We start from the raw sequence: 23071 nt of genomic DNA on the forward strand, positions 1-23071 counted from the left end.
CTGCTCTTGTGCTCTGTGGAGATTGTATTCTTTCACCTCCTCTCACTGCCTGTTGGTCACCAACCACTGTGACTGGTCACTTAAACCATGTACTATTGTTTCTGTCTCACATGTGAGCATCTGGAATTCTAAAAGAACACTGAAGTCGAATACTGACAACTGTTGTCCTCCAAACAGTGGTGTGAATAAAAGAGACAGATGGATGGACACAGCTGTTTTGAAGTTAGAAGCTCAATGAAAAGGCAGCTTATGCCAGAGAAGCCTTCACTGAGCTACACCCAGCAGGAAGCATTTCTAACTAAAGAAAGATCCTTTCTTGCTGTTTTTGAAGCAGTTCCCCAGAGCAACCAGACAGCAGTTTGAGATCTTCTGAAGCAAAAGCATGTGAATCACAGCAAAATTACATAGGTGTCAACATCTGATATTGTGAAAGTGCTTTCTAACCAGAGGGTGTAGGTTTTAATGGAGTAGCACAAAAACTGACTCAGGTCCGTTATACTAAACATTTTTGTAACATTTCCCTTTTTGAATTTAAAGAGTACTTCAGATTTTAAGTTAAAATATGGAATGAATCTTAGTGTTCATGATTTGTTTTACTTTATAAATCAATGGCTTATTTAATGCAGGAGGCAAAATTTGTCAATTTTACAGAAAAGCTATTTGAGGAAACAACTAATTTATATTAACAAAGGGGTGGTGAACAAAAACTTCAGGTATGGTGAAAATGTATTGTTGGTACCTTCTTTATCACTCTAATTATGGTGAATAAATGCAGTCAGAGAAGCAGACAGGATGGAACAAGGCTGATCAATACATGCCTCTCCCTCCCCTTCCCTGCAGTCAAAAGAGAATAATTGCATTTATCTGGCCTTCTTGGGAAGTATCTATTCCTTGCTGGAGGTTAAATGAAAAACTCTTGTATTCCTACTTTTATGCTGACCCTAAATTTGTGTCCTGATTCTACTGTCTCTGGCTATATGGATAGTTCAAGTCAGTGGGAAAATTGTCATGAAAAAGGGTTGCTCACATGAATGAGGTTTGCAAGATCAAGCCCTTCATGATCAGTATAACCCTGGGCATTGGGCTGATATGGCATCCCTGATTTACAAGAGTGATGCTATTAGCATCGAAGGGACAATTCACATGAGTAAGGACTGTGAGAATGGGCCCCTCAGGAGCAACTATCACCACAGTTATGTATCCAACCTCACTTAGATCACAGCAGTTTTCAAATGTTCTACAGACACTTTATGCTGCTACCGAACTTTGAGAAGAAAATAGACCTTGAGCACAAGTTCACTACTGCTTTACTAACTATGGCCCTAGTTTTGCACTCTGCTTAGACTCCCCCCAACTCTTAAGTGGTTCAGGGTCAACAAGAAATAATGGCTCCTTTTCTTGTTTCTTTTCTTACTTTCTCCTTCCCTTTCTATCTTTAACTTCTTTCTGTCTTTCCTTTATCCTTATTTTTCCTTTCTCTTTTTCTCCTTTTTTGTCTTTTATCTTTTATTTCCTTTTGTTTTCTTTTCTCTACTCTTCCCTTATTTTCTTCTTTTCTTCCTTTTTTCCTTTTTTTCTCCCTTCCCTTCCCTTCCCTTCCCTTCCCTTCCCTTCCCTTCCCTTCCCTTCCCTTCCCTTCCCTTCCCTTCCCTTCCCTTCCCTTCCCTTCCCTTCCCTTCCCTTCCCTTCCCTCCCCTCCCCTCCCCTCCCCTCCCCTTTTTTCTTTTCTTTTTTTTTCTATTTTTCTTTTTCTTTATTCTTTTCCCGTTCTTTTTTCTATTTCTCTTTTTCTCTTTTCTTTTTCTTTCATTTTTCTCTCTTTTCCCTCCTTTCTTGTTCTCCTCCCTCACATCTTCTTTCTGTACCTTCCCTTAGAATTAGGGGAATTCAATAATGGTATGAAAAAATTAGTAAGGTGTTGGCCTCAAAATTCAAAGATTGGGAGCATATAAGCTTTCCCAATTTCAGAAGTGTTTTTTAAGATCACATAAAATAATCTAAATTTCCAGAATCTATAAAATTTCTACCTGCATTTTTGCTTCTCTTTATACAACCTACAACTAATTTTACCTACAACGAATGAAAATCGCCTTTCTCCTGGCTTTCTGGTATTTCCCAATCTAGTTCTGAGAACTGCATGTAAATCAATTACCAGCTTTTCTTCTCAAGTATAATAATGTGGGTTTATTTTAACTCTGTTAACAGTTTTACCTTCTTTTTAACCTGGCTTCATCTAAGAATTAGAATGCTAAACAAACATAAAAAAGGTGGCAATAGAAAATAATTATAGTTTTATTTCAATAGCACCAATTATACATGCGATTGGGATATATTATGTGTTAGGTGGTGTACACAGTTCATGAAGTAAATAAACTTCTTGCCTTGAAATAAGTTATGACCTGCAGAAATGCTTTCATTTTTTTAAAATAAATCTGTTTGCTGGGATGGATCCATGCTCATGTGAGTTATTTTGTTGACTGCAGTGGAAATATTATTTGCAGTGTCCTTAGTAAGAACAAAGGTTGTTGAACCCAATTTTACCGTCATTTAAAAACAGTTCTGATACTACAGTCCTTACTCAAACGAGTTTTGCTGTGTTTGATGATTAATAAGAAAAGTCACAAAGGTCTGCACGGGCAGGTATTTAACATGACATGAAGCACAGAAGTAACAACAATGAACGCTGAATATATATACCTAAAACTAGCTTTTCTGTAATGATGCAGCCTTAAAAATTGTATCCCTTTCTGACTTTGTACACGTCTTTAGGATTATTTCTGAAATCTTTACTGAGCACCTGAGTACATTTATCTTTATCTTCTTCAGGCCTGTTTATCATGAGCTGTTTTGTCACAAGCATGGCTCCCGTTATAGGGGAGTGCTGTGGGAATAGCCTAATTTTCTCTGGAAGAAACACAGGGAAGCTCGTACACCAGGTTTCCTCCTTTCATCACATCCCAGCCTGCTGGTAAAATCTGTGGCCAGCCCTGAAGGCCCTTTATTTTCTGTTAGGCTTTGCAAAGCAACATGATACATATTGATTGGAACAGCACTGGTGGCCGGGCAGCGTAACCATTTTTATGGTTTTTTTTTTCCTTTGGTAGAAGTTCAGACCCACCCAAACAATGCAGGAGCCCAAAGTGCTGAGACTTAAGTTGCTTTACGTAGTTTTCCAGGTGAGCTTTGGGCCCACTTGGGAGCTTGTGCAATGGCTGGACATGGCGTGTCCCTAGCGCCGCCTGGCTGGGTCACAGTCTTTGGTTTCTGTGCCTCGAAGGCCAAGGGTGTTCAGACCAGAACGGCCTTTCTTTGTTTTTCCTGGTTTACTTTCGTTCCCTCCCCAGGTAAGGCTTGCCGGGGCCCGGGCCCAAGCCCTGCCCTTCCCGGGCCTGGCACACCGCAGCGGCCCGGGGCCCGCGGGGGCCAGCGGCGCGCAGCTCCCGCCGAGAGCCGGGCCGGGACCCGCCTCCGCGCCCGGGGGCGAGGCGAGGCGAGGCGGGGCCGGGCCCGGGGCGGGCGGCGGCGCAGTGCCCGGCCGGGACGAGCGGGGCTCGGTGCGCTGTGCGCGCTCTGCGAGGGGACGCGGGCGAGGTGCGTGATGGCGGCTCCCGCTGCCGGCGGGGGGAGGAAGCCCCCCTCCCCCCCCTCCGCCGCCTTCGGGGCGCGAACCCCCCGCGGGTGCCGGAAGGGTGCGCGGGGCCGCGTCAGCTCCGCTGAAGGTGGCGGGGCTTCTCCTGAGGGGGTACCGGAGCCTTCGCCCCGCGCAGGCGGCGGCCGGCTGTGGTGGAGGGCGGCGCGGAGGCGGCCCGGTGCCCGCGGCGGTCGGTGAGGGCAGGTCCCCGCAGCTCCCGGCGGGGCGGCCCGGGCCCTGCCCGCCCTGCGGGGGAAGCGCAGCGCAGGCAGCGCCGTGCGCGCAGGCCGGGCGGCGCGGCTGAACGCAGGGGCCTGGGCGGGCAGCGCGCGGCCGCCGGCCCCGCTTGGTTCCAGCCCGAGCGTGTGGCCGGGCCTGGCCGGGGGGGCGGCCGCGTAAGTGGGCAGGGGGTGCGCTTCGGGAGGTGGCGTTGTAACGAGCAGACGGCAGGCGGCCTGCCCGGTGGCGGCACTGCCGAGTGCAGCTGCGCGGCCGGCCAGCCTGCGACAGCCACGCGTGGCGGGGGCACCCGCGCGGCTGTGCGGCGTCCCGGGTCGTTACCCACCGGCTTGTGACCCTTCGCGTGGGGTCTGACCGCGTGCGCTTCAGCGGGCCCGGGTTTGCGTCCGCACCACAGGGAGAGACCATTGCTACCAGGCTGTTGTGGACTTACTAGACGTATCCTTTTAAGCCCTGTGCTGGTGTAGTATGTGGGGGTTATGTTTGTTTTTCTGCTGCTGTTTAACCACGAATTCGTCAGCGTACTTCATTTTCGTAGCGCAGGCAGTGCCTGGGCGGTAGGAGTCTGGGGAGGCCGACCCTACAAGCAGGGAAAATGGACAAATGTGGTGTAGTTCCAGAGATGGTGAACAGTTTCTCATGACTCTGCACAGTTCTTGGATGTATTTTCAATATCGTTTTAAGATCCACTATGGAAAAATGCTTGGATGCCAGGGATTTAATTTTGTTTGGTGAAACTACACAAACTTCCTGCTGTGATAAAGTTAAAAATTGCAGTTTCTGTTCACCACTGAAAAAAATTTTTGCCAAATCACTGATGATCTCGAAAACTGTTGTACTGTAATGTGAGAGGAGGGAGAGTTATACTGAATTTTCTATAACCCCGAGGCCTACTGCTTTGCCTAGTGACCCAAACACTGTTTTAGAAAGGATAAAAGAGGGAGCAAATCCCACCACCACAGCCAGACAGGTCCAGGGAAGGCAGGTTTGTTTCACTGGTCAAACAGCTGCTTACCACCATCCTGCCCACCACCCCACCAAGGATGTGCTTTCAGAGCAGGAGTCTTCTACTGCTCTCATCTCATTTCCCTTGTTTGGCTGTAGCTGGCAGTGACTCCATGCTGAAAGCAAGATGAGAGATTGTTAGAGCTGTAATCAAGTTTAATATTATTAATTTTTAATTACTGTTGTTAAAATTTAGGAAATAATGAAGTTGACTAAAACAGTACATTTATTTTGGTCTCAAGTGAAGCCAAGACGTACTAGTTTCATGGATTCCTACTTGCTAAGTCCATGACTGAAGCACTGGTGAGGTAAAAAGCCTTGTTCTGTGCAGAGCACAAATTGAACGTGCAAGGGGACGTGCTTTTTGTTTTATGTGCCTTCAGTTCTCATCACATTCTTAACTTTATGGTGTTGATAAAAGGTGCCACCTCCATAGGACTGTGGGTTTGCTATGGTCTCACTGGAAAGATACTTAATTAGCTTAAATCTCCCATGATAAAAGCATAAATAGTTCTCTGCTTTTTGTCATTACAACTTAATCTTTGCCCGTGAATCATGCTAAAAGCAATTTTTGAGAACAAGGTCTCAAAGGGGAAAAATGCATGTTTAACTCAGTTTCATCACAAGTTATTGCTGGGTGGGAAGATACTGGTTAATTTGAAAGCTGACGTGCAATTAAAATTGTGCCATTTTTAAAGATAGGCAATACTAATGTTCTTCTTTAAACACTACAGTACGTATAGTATGTCATCACACTCTTTCTGTCCTGGTAACTGCTTAGGGAAATTCACTAGTTCAAATGAACTGGTCTGAAATTGGTCTAACTCCTTGTGTTATTTCAAAAGTGACTACATTTTGTTTCTGCAATTACATTAAATGTTTTGGTGGATTATTTTTTGACAGTTTAATAAGCAGATAGAATGGAAGCTAAATATTAAATGATAATATAACTTCTCATCTTAAAGTATTATAGTATGCCATTGTGAAAATAAATTGAGGAAAACCAAATTTGTTTGAAAATAAACTTTTCACAGTTGCAAAATTGTGCTGTCATTGCAGTGATTAAGAAAAAAAAAAGGATATTCTGAAAATCTTGTCGGAACTTTGAATTCCTATGATCTTAACCTAACTTTACTGTTTTTTAAAGGTCATCAGTGAGAAGCAGAGAAATGGCTAAACTGACCCAGTTAATTGACAATGAAGTCTTCCGGGCTTATGCTACTTATACAACTATTGTTCTTCTAAAAATGATGTTAATGAGTCTTATAACAGCATACTTCAGAATCACAAGGAAGGTAAGAAACTGGGAATACTGTCTGGTAGAATAGGTTGAAATTTGTAGAGATATCACAGATGTTTCTTTTGTTTTCACCATTCAAATAGTGGTGCTGTTCTTTTTCTTCCTCCTCCCTCCCCTAATGATACTCTGAGTCTTGCATGCTGATGCTTTGTTGGACGTCTTTAACATAATTATGAGATAATTATGGGACTGTATCTTACAGTTGAATTTGACTTACTCTGCCTTTCTAGAACATTTCTCTTACTTCTAAGTAAGAGTTTTTCATAACTGTAGTTTCCACTGTCTTCTGCAGAAAGCTGGTGTCCAGGGTACCCAATTTATAAAGCAAATAAAGTATGATATAGAGCCATGTTACATGAATAACTAACCAGTAGGGTTAGAAGAAGGGGTATGAAGTGGATTTTTATGCATCTATAACCCTTTCATCCAGTAATTCTAAAGCTCTTTACATTCCCTAATTGTTTTAGCCTTCCCATTGCAGGTAGGTCATTATCCTAAAAAAAGATAATTGATTTTTTTTCTATTATAAGAGGCAGGCTGAAAATTTATGTGAGTCGATGTGTAGGCTAGATAAGTATATGAAGTATCCACTGAGGTTTACTAAATAATGCAGAAGTTGCATCTAGCTGAGGAGAGAAAAAAAGCTCGTGGGAAATACAGTGTTGTGTTTGCCCTGTTCTTGCTCCTATCTAGGCATCTGCTTATGGCCACTGTTGGAAACACTTGGTCTTGGGCTGAAAGAGCCCTGAGTTTGCCCCATATGGCTATTCTTACGAGATCTGTTTTTGCAAGACGGTGTGTGCTTCAAGGATTTTGTGGCAGTCCTTTTGTTGAAATGCTGCTTTTTGTTTCTGCTGGGTGCAAGATAACCCAGTTCTGTTTGTCATGAGGTCCTCATGAAGCACAGCGTTTGAGCTACTGCTGGTTTCTAATAGCTCTCTAGGTCTTTGTCACAGCTAAATCTTGAGTATAGCAGAGCACACAGTCTGTCCTGTATGTTCAAAATAGGATCCAGGTGTCTGTCATAACCTTACCTCTTTTTGGTCTTGCAGAAGCGTGTCAGCTGTACTGGTCTTATATGCAGATCCAATGGAGTCCTGTATTAATGCTCATAATGTGTTATGATCCATATGTATGCAGGTGACAATAGTGCGTTCATTAATTTATAGTGCTTGGTTTTCTTATGACAGACAGTAATATTCCAAAGACAAATTAGTAAAGCGATTTTTATTTCCTATTTAATATAAAAAAATCCTGAAATTGTTAAGAAAAAATAGAGGAAAGCAGTGGAGTTAGAGAAGGCAAAAGGTTACTGATGCTGATACTTGTTAAGGTGTCTCCAGAATTTTGAGGCCAAGGATATTTCACAGAAATGGATCAAGAATGCCTCAGAAAGCAATCATGAAGGTCTCCTAAAAATCAAAAGGGTTTGCTTGAATTACACCTGCATAGTCTGAACAGTCCACAAAATGCATGTGTTATTAATGTGTCAGTGAAGAAAGATCTACTGCAGTCTGCACTAACTGTATTAAATGTTTTCAAGTAGTGTCTTACAGTATTTGGAGGTAATGACGGGTTACATAACTGGAAAAAAATTGTACTTAAGAAGAAATGGAGAAACTTATTTGGTCATAAATGAGCATGGGGGGAGGTCTTTTGGATGCTATTCTGCGTTAGAGTTCTGAAGAAGGAAGTGATCCCAAAAGGCTTTTGGATAATTTGTCAAGGATAGTGAAAACGAGACTTGGGTGGTGCAGATAGCAGTTCTACCTTCCAGGTCCCTATGTACCTTCAGCCCACTGGCATTACTTCAGGCTAAGTATCAGTCATCTGCTGTGCTTGTCCATCTTACAAGAAGGCTTTAGCTACATGCATAAATTACATTATATTAATTTGTCAGCATGCAAGCTACATACAGGCAAGGCTCAAGAAAACAGTAATGCAGTGAACAATATATTGCTCCCTGTGCATTTAATTTCAGGTAAGTTATGTGAGGTTATAGAGGCATTAGTAAAAAGAGCGACCTTTGTAGCAAGCTGTCTTGACCAGAAAAAACATTCTGGCTTCTGATGTCTCTTGTGTGTTTATGTTTGACATAGGCATTTGTCAACCCAGAAGATACAGCATCATTTGGAAAAGGCGAGAGTGCTAAAAAATATCTGCGGACTGATCCAGATGTCGAACGTGTACGTAGGTAATACATAGTAGTCTTTAAGAGTTATTTTAAATAGCTGAATTATACTAAATCAAGGAATTAATTTCATACCTCTCACATCTTCTTTGGCAAGCCTGTGTGTGTTTTGTTTTGCTTTATATAGTAATGTAGTACATTTATTTAAATGAACAAACCACTCCCCATTCAGTCAGCATGCATGCTAAAAATAGTAAGTCATTGTCTGGTTATAATAGCTGACTCTTTGATAGTATCCTGTATGCATGGGGGAACTGGTGAGAAGGTTGTAAAACATGACATAAGTTGTTAGTATGAAGCAGTGTCCATTAAGTGCAATTCAGCTTTCTATATGATCTGAACATCAGTTGCAATAGTTGCATCTTTTCCTGAAGTGTAAAGGAAATAACAGGAGAAGAGGAGTAAAACTATGTTAAAGTCACAGAACTCCAGAGTTGTAAGAGAATTAATCTGGCAAATCATGCAGAGTGGGAGTCAAAGCCTGTGCTCTCTTTGCTGGATTGAATCGAGGTTACTCACTGATGTGTCAGTTGTACAGGAAAGTTGATCAGCCTTCTGGAAGAATGCTATTAATAGTATGGCAGTGTGCAACCTGCGGTGTACATATTTTGTTTTGAAAGATTCGTGGCAGAATATAAGTTGCCTTTCAGTGGGCTAGAAGTTACAGCTCATTTAATTTTACTTAGCTGATGACAAAATTTTGTTACCAAAATCATAACTTCCAAGATGCTCTTTGATATACCTGTGCTAAAAAGAGAAAGCTTTCATGGAATGTTTTCCATATCATTATTCCTTAATGAAGCTAACAGTTTATTTGCTATATATATTTTTATACAAAAAAAATTGGAATGTGAATAAACTGTTCTCATTTAAACCACTGTTAGGGAGGATCTTGAAAATGACTATCAGCTCTGATATCAGAACAGTGCATCCTTGCAAATGTATATGACTGTGGTTCTATGAAGTCTAGTATATTTCTGTATGTCTCTTCTGGATAAAAATCTCAGAAGATTCCTAATCTCAGTGGGTTGTAAAGATGCTCGGAATTTTCCTTTTCTCCCCCTGAGTGGTTCTAGGAGTTGTTTAATTTGCTGGCTGTTATAGAAAAATGGGCACTTTTGCTGAAGAATAATTCCTTTCTATTTGTAAATTCTAAGAGGACAACTGAGTCGATACTAACTTTATGACCAGATGCCCTTTTAACTCGAATTGTTATGTTAGAGAAATGACAACCACCACACAGAGTCATTTACACAGGTTAGATTTTTAGAACACTGCATTATCAAATTCTTTGTTGCTGTTTTGCAGAGCTATTCACGCTTCTCCAGACCTAGTACGTCAACTTGGTTCTAGTTACTCTATTAGTGTTGCAGGATCTATTTTTTCCTTCCAACAGTGCCTCTCAACAAAAGTATACTATGTTTTCTTTTGCAAGCTTCATGGCAATGGATCATGCCACGTAGATTTAGCATGGCTTGTCCTCTGTGTGGCTAGAATTTGTTTTGTTTATAGGTATAGAAAAGATGTTAACTTTCTTCAGTGTATTTTTTTGGAGAAAAGAATAAAAAAGGTGGAAGATATGTTTCCTTGTAATGATAAATGAGTTCAGAAAGCAGCTGCAAAATAACACCATGTTCTGATTCTAGTTGGCTGTGGAATTTGACATAATTAGTAAGGCTTAGAGGTTGTTTCAATCAGTGAATTTGGCTGGAAGTATAATTTTTCTAAAGAGGTAAAAGGAGCAGGGAAGGTTTAGGAAGAGGCGTGAAAGAATACTTCAAGATCTGGAGTTCAGTCTCAACACATTTTTAGTAAATTATATTATGGTTTCAAAATTTCAAACATTTTTCATCTATTTTAGTGCTTTAGTAGTGAAGAAAATGAAGCAAAAGCATAACTGTCACACCTGTTAGGTGCTCAAAAATAACATTCTTCAAGATGATTGAACTTAATGAAGATTTGATAGAATGTTTCATATATATGATATTTCATATTTTCTTTATGGATACTACACACTGAGTTTATGGGATTGGAATAGACCATCTGGGCCATGGAGTCTTACTAGACTGTTGCAGCCACAGTCATCCAGTTAATTGATGTTCAGTTGAGAGAGGCTACAAGAACATTCCAGCTATCTGTTTTCTTCCCTGCCTTTCCTTGCATTCTTGCACACCCAGGTGCACTCATATACCTCATGTAAGTCCCTAATGTTACTAAGATCCTGGAGGAAAACTGAGATCTTTCATGCAGAAGATCAGAAGCTTAAAAACATGGGGTGCAGCAAGAGAGACCAGAGCGATGTCAGGTGAACATGCAAAAATAATTTCAGTAGCTGAAGCTGTCCCCACTGCAGAGGAAGCCAGCAGTTATGTTAGGGCCTTAACGGTAGCATGCTCTGAAGGTGCTGAAAAATAATGAGGCTTGAAGTGGTTTATTCAACAAAATGTAACACTGTAAAATAACTTTGCTTCTTTCCCCAGAGGCCACCTGAATGACCTTGAAAATATTGTCCCCTTTCTTGGCATTGGACTGCTGTATGCTCTTAGTGGCCCTGAGCTGTCCACAGCCTTGGTGCATTTCAGGATCTTTGCTGGGGCTAGGATCGTTCACACTTTTGCATACTTGATCCCTCTTCCCCAGCCCGGCAGAGGTTTGTCTTGGGCAGTTGGGTATGCAGTGACCATCTCGATGGCATACAAAGTGCTGAAGACGGCGTTATACCTGTAGCAGTCATAGCTTCTGCGTACCATTCGACATTCCATGCAAAATTTCCAGCAGTGTATGTTGATGTCTTGAATGAGCCAGTGTGAGGTTTTTTTTTGTGACTGGAATTAATTTTATAACAGAGGCTTTTCATTCCTGTGCAGAACTATTTCTTTTTAGAGGAAAAAAAATCCTTCTCCCTGTATTCTCTATTCATGGTCTGCATTGCCAAAATATTAGATTGAATGTTCCCTTTGCAATTTGTCAAGTGCTTATGATTCTAAACATGCAATGATGCTGTATTGATAGCACGTGTGGTAATTTTCTACAGATGCACTATTTTTGGCTGTAGCTCTGAAGTCTAAATCAATAAAGACAAGAGAAAAAATAATCTGTATTTTTGTTTTCATTTTGACTCTTCTCACTGCAGCCAGCAAATAGCATGTCACTATGTATCAGGAAGAAATTCCAATCATACAGTTCTTTGAAGAATGCTTACCTTAATAATAAGATATAACCAGTAATGCTAGGCTTGTAAAAAAATCTTTCATGAAATTGTTGTTTGTATAATCTGCTTTGGGATTAAAAAAACCAAACTATTGAAGCTCCATTTCTGTCCGTTGAATAGATTGAAGAGAAAAAAGTATTTGGGCTAAACTCTGTTTGGTGACACTGATGGAAATTTGAAGTAATTATTTTTGATGAAGTTAGTCCAAACATAGGTTTCATGACTGGATAAAATGTAGACTGTGTATAGAAGATTTTTTTTTTCATTTTTGAATAAATTCAGCAAAATGAGTGACACTTGCAAATGTATATATTGAGTAATTCAGATGTGAAGAATATGATTAGTTTGCATGTCATACTGTCATAAATATGTTGCTGATAGAAAATTTTGCTCTTTGCTTATATCTTTCTATGATGTGTCAGTTTGAAATATTTTCTTTAAAGACTCTTCATGGTCTTTTTTGGGTTGGTTGGTTGGTTTTGTAGCTGTGGCTTAAATAATAGCATAAGATTTCAGGAAAAAAACCCAAAAAACTGACCCAGAAGAGTCTTTATATCCAGTGTGCTGGTCATTGATAGTTTTAAATGGGGGAAGTCAAGAGTGCAACATTTGGTGTGCTTTCCTACCCCAGAAGCTGTACTGCTAAGGGATAGCCCAGGGAGGAGCTGGACAGTTCCCTCCGCTGCCTTTGTATGCCAAAGGGTTTACTTTTCTTTTTGCCTGGAAGAAGTAGTTGTAGTACCAGAAGACATATCACTGGAGGGCCTACCTACCTACGCACAGCTGCGAGATGGAGGTTCATGCAGTGTTAAGTTAGAGACTGTAACTGAGAAGGGTGGCAGGAGGAGTCAGGAAGGGTGCAGGCAGGCTGGTTTAATCCAAAGAAGGGAGATTTTTACTGCAGTTCAAGGGTAGTGTTTAAGTCATATCTGCTAAACTTGAGAAGGGTGGGACTTGAAATCAAGAAATTAACATTGGTTTACCAGAAATTAGATCTAACTAATGAGTGAAATAATGAAGAGCTGGATCCTCTACAAGGAGGGTGCTTGAGAGGATTAAAAGTAGAACATTGTGGAGCTTCAGTTCCTGACATGGCAGAATAAGCACGTCAACACTTCTGGGTTACCGGGGACTCCAATGGGAAACATGGGCTTTTGTGTTTCTTCTCCTTGCATCTTTCTCTACCACTTCCTACCTGTGCTGTTTTCCTCCTATTCCTTCTTTCTCTTCTAGCTTTTCATGGGATCTTGAGAACCAGCTACCTTGGATGGATTCATTGTAGTGAGGTAAGACGGGCCATCGGCTCTTCCTAGCTTGAGAAGGACTAGTGCTGAAGGGACAAGGGCAAGGCAGCAGCCTTGAGCTGGGGCCCAGACCAACCATTGTCAGAATCAATCTGCCAACTGGGACTGATCAGTCAGTGGCTACTCTTGCCTCTGTATAATTGTGATACCAGCCTCTAAAGCTGTATTTCCCTTACTTCTTTGTGGTTTGCTGCCTCTTTCCAGCTGTGTGTCTTTCCATCCATTTAAAACAATGACAGAGTAGCCACCATGCAGACCTATGTGAAATTCGGCAACAGAGCAAGTCCTTTCCTTTAGCATCGAAAAGGCTCCTCTGACAAGCCTACCTGTCACTGCCAGACATATGCAGGAACAGCATTTTTAACTCCTTTTGCATCAAACTTCTCTACAGAAATCAAATTCTGAAGGGAAGTACCTGGAACCTGTCTTTATTTCTGTGATCTTCCATTTGAAACAAAACTAGTTTTAAATCCCTTCCATTTGCTCAGTGGCTTCAAAGCCCTGAACATACACTTGCTACGTGCTGAGAAGTAGGAAAGATAAACAGAAACCCTTAGAAATACCTAGAGTGATTCAATATTATTCTCTGTTTCTCTTGCATTTATTTTAAACCTATGTTTTATTTTCCTTTGCTCCCACAAATACCATCTGTGCATCTGGGTGGAGTACATGCTCAGTCTGGGAAATCTGCCTTACCAGCTTCAGTCAAACTGGCTGCCAGCTTCATGGAATGTGTTGGAGTGGTCCTTGTCAGATGGCTCCTGCATTTCTCCAGACCATGCCTTAGAGAGGTATACTGTACTTGTTTGTACAGCTGTAAATTTTAAAAGGCTGGCTTATTTTCAGCAGGACCGGTAAAGGAAAAAAAAAGTGTGTTAGTTGAATGCATTACTGAGCTGAACTGAAAACATGCACGTGTGTATTTCGGACCGCTGTTACCAGGTTCTGCTACAAAATCATTAAACAAAATAATCTGTACCTCTGATGAAACAACTGGCCATTATCAGCAGGTATGCTGCTTTTGATGTGGTGAAAGTACAGAAAAGGCTCGTCCATGGGAGACATATAAAAAGAGGTTTAACCAGCATCTCCTAGGCTTCATTTCAGTTCCTTATGCCTGTTATTCCCACCACTAACCTTAGGTGACAGGAGAAACTACAAGTTTCCATCTCTCTGCCAATTATTCCTGGCATTTTATATTCTCCCTTCTCCAGAGGACTTTGTGTATCTTTGAAGTGGCTCTGATAGTTGACGGTGAGGTGCTTTAAAATGGTAGCTGACATACCTTGACCCAGTTCACTGGTTTTGTCTCTGAGTGAATTTCATGGGCTACTTCTTTCTCAGAAGTGTAAACATGTGAACAATTCCTCAATTTAGTTTTCAACTCTGTGGATAAATGCTTATGAGGCTTTGGCCAAAGTTACTTTGTTCTGGTTTTCACGGCTGCAGATAGATGCACTGAAGGCGATAAATTGTTTAAGAGGACTGGTGACTGGCAAAGAGCTCTGAGCTAGGACTTGCCATTAGAGCAGGACTTCACATCCTGTCACAACAAAACAGCTCTTTAAAACTCTGAGTGATACATTAAATGTTTCCTTAAATTTTCAGAAGCAAGTTTATATCTGAACTTCACTGCCTTCAAGGTATTTATTTCAAGAAGCTGGGTCAATGTTTCTGAAAGTGGTGGAGTTGCGTAAGTGACTAGAATACAAGAAAAGTAAAGCTTAGTCTCCTAATTCAAATCATTTTGGGGTTTCAAAAAACTTCTAGTCACCTGAAGCCTGTTACTGTCACATACTCCATGCTTAGCTGTGTCTCTTTCTAGTTATTTACAGAAACAAATTCAATCTAGGTTTTTGGTGGAGAATGCTTGTAAGGTATGTCCTTTCTAAAAGCAAAAAATTAAAAGCAAAACTATACCCTTTTAAAAGTAGCTAGTGTCTGTTTTTATTCAAACTAACATGTTCTTCATTTCAAGGCTGAAGTTGAGGAATAACTTCTCTTTTCCAAACCTTGTTCTGGTGATTGAGGGCACATCATGTGCTTTGTGAAAGGTTGTATTGACATACATTAAAACACTCTCATGATTCAACACCTCCAGCTGTTGGACACTTAGAAAAGTATGTCTTTGTGATTCACTTTAAGTGATTTTTAAACTTCAAATCTTAATTAGTAACTCACACTCATAGATTTTGAAGGCTAAAATAGATCATTAGTTCCTTCAGCCTGACCTCTAGTGGAAAATATGCCATGGAATGGCTGCCCTTCTCCTGAGTATAGTTTAATCACGGCATGACTTCCAGGAAGGTGTGTGATCATTCAGAGACTTTGGGAGACAGGCATTATTTCACTCTTTTCCATGACATTGTTTCTCTCTGGAATATATGCACACTAAACTTAGTCTTTAAAATCAGAGTAAATTCTTTTTGTTGCCTTTGTTTGTTGTTTGGTTGGTTGGTTTTTTTAATTGAGGCAGTTATTATTAAATTACTGCAGTGAAAGGAGGAGTATGAAATACTTTAAATCAGTGCTTTCCTCCTACAAAGCGCTCTGCTCTTTATTCCTGTGCACCCTTGGAAAAACAAAAATTTAGAGCCCCTTCCCACGTCAAAAAAGTACTACTCTCCTGTTTTAAAAGTAGGTATGAAAAATGTGAGGTACAATGCCTGAATTTTTTTTCTGTATAATAGTGCTAATTAAGCATTCTTACAAATATATGTTATGGTGAATATGCACACGTGGGACTGTATTCTGCACAAATGCTTTGCAATGTATGAAATTGTAACCGTGATCCTATGTCAAATTCTGTAAGTAGTACTACAGTGACGTAGGGCATCCCGTGCTAGCCTGGAGTGAAGCATCTTGAAGTGGATGCTTATAAAAGAGTGGAAAGTGACATCTCCGGTATGCTTTCTTCAAAGCCTACTGGGCTGTAATGTGGGCAGGGAAATGGTGGCTGACTTGTATCAACTGGTCAGCCTCCATTCCTTCACACAGCATTTCCAAGTACTGACCTGCATGCCAGGTGGCTACTTTTGCCATGGAAACACATTTGAAAGTAATTTATTTTTATGCATTAAAGGACATTATTTTAGCAGTGGCCACATAATCTCCACAATTGAATGCTTTTATATCTAGTTCTTTGCTGGTGGATCCCAATGTGCATCACCACTGACAGCATCTTTCTTTTATTCTACATCTCATGTGTGCTGGTGAGCTTAAAAAGAGGCAGTTCAAAGAAACCTGTCTTTAGAAAAAAAAAAAAAAAGAAAAAAAGAAGAGGGTTTGTCTCACGGGTACTGCTTGTCCAGTGAGGGGGGATAAATTCAGAAGGTAGTGTCAGTCCTACAGAAATAGTGAAGAGTTAAAAAAACAAAGGGAGGACTTAAAGGAGGGAAGTACTTTAATGTTGGCTTAGCACAGCATCAAGGAGCACACTGGAGGAAGACTAGTAGAAGCATTATAAGAGAGGCAGGTAACTTTCTGCTTCTATGGTTTTATTTTATAAACCCACTTACTATCTCTATTTAAAATAAGTTCATTTTTAAGAATGTTTTTCTTGTGCATCCAAACATTAAATATCTACAAAGAGGATTATAAATACCTCAAATCAGAATGGAGGTGACCAATGAGTTGGGTCAACTTGGTAGCTAATTCTGTTTAATTTGTTGCCTCTTAAGGCACCTGTGGCACACAGACTGCTCTGGGAGGTAGGAGTTGGTATTGTGTGGCTACAGAGAACAGCCTATGAAACTGCCCCAAAAATGACATCATGCCTACAGCATTGGAGAGGATTATTATTTTTTTTTTATTTATTTCCCAAGGAAAGTAATATTTGACACTTGTTTTCAAATTTATGGAAAAGTATCCCTTTTCACTGTAGTATATTCATGGAAATCGGAAAGAACCTTCAGAGCAGGGGTAAGTTTGTCTGGGAGATGGGCAGAAAGGGTTCAGCTCTATAGGTTGTTTCATATTGCTTGGAAGAATTTCTGAGCTTTGTCTCTTTAACCTTCACTTAGAGAGGAACTGTAGGGATTGGTGTATGTGGAATTGCCACTGAAGTGCTCAAGGCAGGTTAAAATTCTTAATCTCTAGGTGTCTAAGAGACCTCTATATAATTGTTATAAAGGTTGAACTTCATCTGCTGCTTCTTTTGATAGAAAGTGACACTAAAAACTCAATTTTCCTTAATGAGCCTGCAGTAACAGCCTAGCATGCATGACTGCCTCATTTAATACCAGGTAGCTATACAACACAGAGTTGTTTACTATGGGATTTTCACATCAAACCTGTGAGCAGGTGTGGTCCATCTTACAGGCTACAGTTCTCAGCAGGGTTTACAATTTATGTACTTTTCATGTGGGTGTCCCTTCAGTGCTCTTAAAGGGGTGTTTTCATAATAAAGGTCCAGTTTGCTACAAATCTGTACATTTTTGTACAAGAAAAAATGTACAAATACTCCGATACTAAAGTCAGCCAGGACCACACGGTTCATTTTACTCAGCTCTTCTGTTGTCTCTCCAGCAATTTGGATTTTGCTGTCGATCTCTCCTTGTTAGCTGACAGATGGTTTATTCTAGTAACATTTCATGAGCACTTCATTATGAGTATGATGAAATGTTCACTGCTAATATAAGTGATAAGCACTAAATCTTGTCATTTGCTCATTGGGTGAGTTTTTGGAATTTTTGTCAAACTGGAGTTTAGTTTCTGTTGATGCTCAGCCGTTGGCTGGATTTTAATATACCTGTGTACTTTCAAGGTAAATTGAAGTAGTTCTGCAGGTCCTCTTGGTTTTCCTTAGTATTGTGCTGCAAGTGAAAGCCAAGATGTGGTTTCCTTCTTTGTGTCTGGAGTTCTGTGGCAGCATTGTTTGTTTATGGCTTTCATTTAGATTCAATTTATTTTGAAGAATCTAACTTTCTTAAGACATATTTGACTTAAAAGAACGCCTGTTAGTTCTCCTTTTGTTTCGCTTCATCTTTCTGCTTTGCCCAAGTGGAGTTTAGTGTTAAGTATATTACTAATGTAAGCATCTATGTGTTAGAAAACAATAAAATAGGCAGACTTTTTCCTTTCTTTAATTTTGTCTTCCCTTCTACCTTTTTCTTTCCTTATGAGAAAAGAGTGACTCAAACTCCAAGCGTGGCAGCAGGTTTTCTCTGCCTCTGCTCGTTCTTAACGTCGTGCCCGGTACCACTAGATGTCCCTCTTTGGCTTTTTTATTAGATTTCGGGATTGGGCCTGTGAAGGATAAAGTAGCTCTGCTGTGTGTCTCTGGCAGATGGAGTTTTAGGTGGGAAGATATTTTGCTACCTTTAAAGAAGGAAAATGTAATGGATATTAAGGCAACATAGTGTCTCTGTACACTAAACCTGTACAAAAAAAAACTTTATTGAAAAAGTGACCTTTGTGAAACAGAGTATTTAACCTCTGGCTGAAGCATTAGAATGTTTTGGTTTTGTTTTGCTTTTCTAAATTAATAAGGCACCAGGTAACTGCAACATCTGAATTCTTCTGCTGAGCTTCCCCAAGAACTATGCAATATATATTTTTTCTGCAGTTGTTTTTGATAAGTAAATACATTTTATGATTTGTATTTAGCAGTAGGGTAACCGGAGCGGGACTGAGGCTGTTCAAAAACTTAAAGTGAGTAAAGAAGCAGAAATAAAACTCAGAAGCTGTGTCTGTCTGCCACAATATCCAGAGGAGAGACTCAGCACCAATAGTTTACTTGAAAATATCTCAATAGTTACAGAATTCAACTTGGGAATTTAAAGGTGCTGTAAAACAATGTTGCTGTATTTATACAAAACCGGGATGCCCTATAAAGCAATGTGTGCACAGCAGATTTACTTGTCACACAAAATGCCAGGGAAGTGGTGGGGGGCATCTTTGAGTGATCCACTTGGCACAGAGGTGGAGTACAGTGTCAGCATAATGAATAGGACCTTGCTTGGTGGATGGAAAATATTTTAAATTGAGTTTTTATTTAATGGATTTGAACTTTTCATGCCCAATTACCTTTTTGCTGAAAGAGAACAATAATAATAATAATAAAGTGCAAAGGTTCAGTTTCATTCTAGAAATAGGGAAATGTGCTTGGAGAGCTGTCAAAAGGCACAGTCAGATCTCAGGAGCGTGGAGCAAGGTAGCTAATGCTGTGGAGCGCATGTCCATCAACTTCTTTTGTAGCTTTCTATGTCCTTGTCAGTGCTAATGTGACAGAATGGGATGAGTCATGTACAGGGATGGATGATAACAGAGTTGGTTAAGGTCAGAGAAAGTATGTCCTTGTAAGGGGTTTTATATGATTTCCTTAATTTGTCCAGTTAAGTCTTACAGGCACATGAATTATGGAGAAACCCACCCTGCAAAATGAAGCTAACAGGATTTAGGGAAACTATGCCAGGATATATAGAAGTAAATCCTTCCCACAGAAAGCTTAATCCATCCTATAGCAGGAATGTAAGACGGATGAAGAAAAGCAACAATCTCTATTAAATTCTATGGGTCTTTTCCTCCTGAAATAACCTGTTCTTATGAACCTCCATTGTAGGAATTTTTAACTTCAGGCACATGTACATCTATGAAGAGAAGCTAAGCCCAGATGTGTTGATCTGTACAAAATAAAAGTGTACTTTTAAGAGTGTATGTAATGAGAGAGGACACTCTGAATGTTATTTATTTAGTTCTCATTGCTATATCTGGGTTACAGTGTATGGGCTGTAGACCTAATTTAGAGACCGGTGAATTGAATGGAAAAGTTCTCACTGACTTTCACAGGCTTTGTATCTAGACAAGTAGCCTCTAGCATATTCCATTTATTTAATTAAGTGTGCAGAATACAGCCTGCACTAAAACATTTATTGCAAGTGACAGTGTCCAGATAAAATACTACGTTTTGTAAAATTTCAGAGAAAAAACCTCTCACGTAGGTGCCACCATACTTCAATTCTGCTATAACTATCACTAGAAGTGGCTGGTCCATTGTTCACATATTCTTGATCACAGCAAGAGCTTTATTGATGGTTTGCCTTTGACTTGGTGTTACTGATGGCTCATATGGTGCAATCCTCAGCAGGGGACATAAGAGAGCACCACTTTAAAATGGATCCTGCTGGCCATGTGGTGCTGTTTTGTTCTGTACACTTCTAAAAGGGCCACTGTCAACTTGAAATCTAGTCAGTTAAATACAAACAGGCTAATAGGATCTTCATGTCCCCAGGTCCTTTTGCCAGTTTCTTTGGGACTGCAATCAAGAGTATACTATGTTTAGCTATGGTTTTTTCATTCTTGTTGGTGGCTTTTTTTGTGTGTGCATGTGTACGTGTGTGTGAAAAGTATAAACCATGCTAAAGGAGGTACTGTCTTCTTTGCTGACATGGAAATGAAGGAGTGAATATGACTAAACAGAAAGCACACAAAGTAAATAATCCACATTTGTTTTGTATTTTTCACAAAGTAAGAATAAAAGGTATTTTTCCTTGCATCTTTCAGTTACTAAGAATTTTGCCTGACAATTTACATGGAATGAGCTTAGCAGTAGAATAGACAAACTGACTGCTTTTTTATGGCAACCTTTAAAAATAATAATTTCAAGAATTGTATAAAGTTTGTTAGATCTGATTAATAATTTTTAAATTATTTTTTGAAACACTGGAAAAATCATTAAAATCTCTCTGATTGGAGAAATCAAAGTATTTTGTTTTGTAAAACACTACAATTAATTATTTTTACAATGGATGCAGTGGATTTTCTATGCACTTACCTATAGATAACATTTAACTATGCTTAAAACTAACTTCTCTTATCTAGAACCACCCCTTCTGAATTAATAGTTCCAACAGTGCTTAAAATTGGAGTCTGGAGCTGCTCAAGAAGGTCTGTGTATGGTCACACAGTGGGCCATATGTTAGGGAATGCCATGGGGGCCAGACAGGGCTGCTCATTAGAGGGCTGATTCTAGAAGGATCGAAGATCATCAGTTTCTGTGGACTGCAGGGCAAATTTGTGGCATTCAGCACTTCAGTTTGAGTTGTATGGGTTTGGGTCAGAACTATTGATTTGGGATATTGAAAGACTGTTGGGGTGTTTTCTGTTCAGAGCACTAGATGACTTCTAGAGAGCTACCCCAGCACCAGCAACAAAAGCAATGCAAATTGTGGACAACACATAATGCATCCACTGAAGACCAGGGACTAACTGACCATTGAGATACCTATCCAGAAGATACTGATTTCGTATACGAGTCATATATTGAGAGGCCAATCACACAGCTGAAATTGTTTTTCACCTGCTAATATAACTGCTGTTTCTCTTTGTTTATGAATTTTCTCCCTCCTGTGTTTTGAAGTATTAAAGTGAGATTAGCAGACATACCAGAGTGTGATCTGAGATCCTCACATTCTCCAAGGTCTCTGTGCTGTCAGTGGACTTGGTGTTGGCGATAGAAAGTCCATTGCAGCCCTGGCAGAGCCAGTTGATGGAGTGGTTAATGATGCAACACTTTTTTTAGTAATGCGTCTCATTTGGACACCACAGCACATCCTGTTTGTATTTCATCTCCTTTCCCTGGTACTTTATCTTTGTCCACTGCTCTTGCATTTTGACCCAGGGGACTTTTATTTTAATCATTTGCTCTTCCTACCTGAACTTTCTTGAACATACTTAATATTACTTTACTTGGGACTTGAACATATGGAACAGATATTTTTAATTTTCACAGTTAGTGCTTGATTGCTTAAAAGATATATTTTTCTACTTTCAAAGAAAGCATTTAAAATCTCCTATATTCTCACTTGCTACCCAGAAAGATGTTTAGTGCTGACCACAATTGCATACAAAGTAAACTCTTTTGATTATTTTTTTTTCCCCCTAGTAGGACAGTAACTGACTTTAGTGAATGAAGAAGCCTTATCCACTGGGGCCTTGACATTTCTTTGCAGGCACGTAGGCTCCTGTGGCCCACTCATGGACCTGCTTTAGGTAGTCATGTCAGGGAGGCACCAAATGCTGGCAGATAGGTTTTATTAGCAGGGCCCTGATACTGTGAGAATCTGGTTAGAGATAGCTCTGACCAAGAGCAGCAGTTGCTTGCTTCTGCTCACAAAAACTAAGAGTTTTGTAACTAGAGCACCAAAAGGCCTGTATTCTATCTTGATCTTACATATGACCGAGTCAAGTAATTTCTTGTTTCCAGTCTCCAAATTTCTATTAATAAAAGAATCGAAGCTTAAACAAATACTAACTGATGAAATTGTCTGTATACACGTTGGCTGAGTTGTAGATTGCCCACACACACACTCCCAGGCAGCTGTAAGGTAAGAAACTCTTTTCAGCTGTAAGAGAAGAATAGGCATAGAGACAAAAGGCAAAGTACCAAAGAAAAAGGGAAAGCGATGTGGTACATTTGACTCGGAATTAAGGAATCTGTTCTACTGTTGACATGAGCTGGGCACCTGTCACCTTCATTTTTACCACTCTGAGCAAGGGGCTGTATCTTAATGCCTGTGAGATTTGTACAGAACCTAGCATAACAGGATCGTATTTCTGATGGAAGCTGCAATTTTAATTTGTTGCTATAGGTGGTACTGTAATATTAATACATAATCTTAAAGAAAGAAGAGGAAATAATAAAAAAAAAGCAAGAACAATCAATAAAAAGAATGGTAGCAAATGAATGCTGATGTTTCATAGTGTCTCAGGAAGGTTCCAGCTGAGGTGATTAAACTTGAAGGGGATATGGTTACATTCATGTGGTGGCTTTTGAACTGAGTAGTGCAAGTCTGTTAGGTACTTACTCTGTTTTCAGATCTCTTCCACCAGATTTCACAGAGCCATGGCTAGATCACACCTTGCTTTCTCCTTACCTGATAATTGTCTGCGATAAAACCCTGAGCACTTTTACAAAAAGGTTGTTTCAAGATGACCAGGAAGTCTTGAGGTAAGGCATGAAAGTTAGAAGATACTTTTCAAAATGAAGAAGGTTCTTCATATAGGCAACAAAGAAAAGTTTGAATGGAGTCTCATCTGTAAGACAAGGCTTAATCTCCACAGTCTTCTCCAGCCTCATCTTGAACAGGTTTCCCTCTCACATAGCTTTTCTAGACAATGTTTTTTTTATTTATGGAGAAGTACTACCTAGGGTTTTTTTTTCATTATATAGCATTGCTTTTTTAAAGTC

The 23071-nt window shown here is 40.1% G+C and overlaps 2 protein-coding genes across 13 annotated transcripts in view; one reads left to right on the forward strand and one right to left on the reverse strand.

The window, feature by feature from the left end:
• SLC15A5 (solute carrier family 15 member 5) overlaps positions 1–4301 on the reverse strand; it is an 85611-nt gene extending 81310 nt beyond the window's left edge. For 3 of the 6 annotated variants that reach the window (XM_037387426.1, XM_037387425.1, XM_037387424.1), the window contains exon 1: positions 4197–4301. In XM_037387426.1, the coding sequence (XP_037243323.1) occupies positions 4197–4279 (83 nt within the window). In that variant the 5' untranslated portion in view covers positions 4280–4301. The remainder of the gene's footprint in view (positions 1–4196) is intronic. The other 3 variants (XM_037387429.1, XM_037387428.1, XM_037387427.1) reach the window with 2 other exon arrangements.
• Positions 3462–23071, forward strand: part of MGST1 (microsomal glutathione S-transferase 1) — an 83615-nt gene continuing 64005 nt past the window's right edge. For 3 of the 7 annotated variants that reach the window (XR_005104261.1, XM_037387439.1, XM_037387438.1), the window contains exons 1-2: positions 6024–6171; positions 8276–8362. Coding sequence is in view for 6 of the 7 variants with exons in the window: in XM_037387439.1 (XP_037243336.1) it covers positions 6046–6171; positions 8276–8362 (213 nt within the window). In the remaining variant the exon portion in view is untranslated. Of the gene's footprint in view, positions 3592–3711; positions 3826–4213; positions 4338–6023; positions 6172–8275; positions 8371–10847; positions 11462–23071 lie in introns of those variants that run through there. The other 4 variants (XM_037387436.1, XM_037387433.1, XM_037387435.1 and 1 more) reach the window with 4 other exon arrangements.

This window comes from Falco rusticolus, chromosome 5 (assembly GCF_015220075.1).
Source record: "Falco rusticolus isolate bFalRus1 chromosome 5, bFalRus1.pri, whole genome shotgun sequence".
Classification (NCBI taxonomy): Eukaryota; Metazoa; Chordata; class Aves; order Falconiformes; family Falconidae; genus Falco; species Falco rusticolus.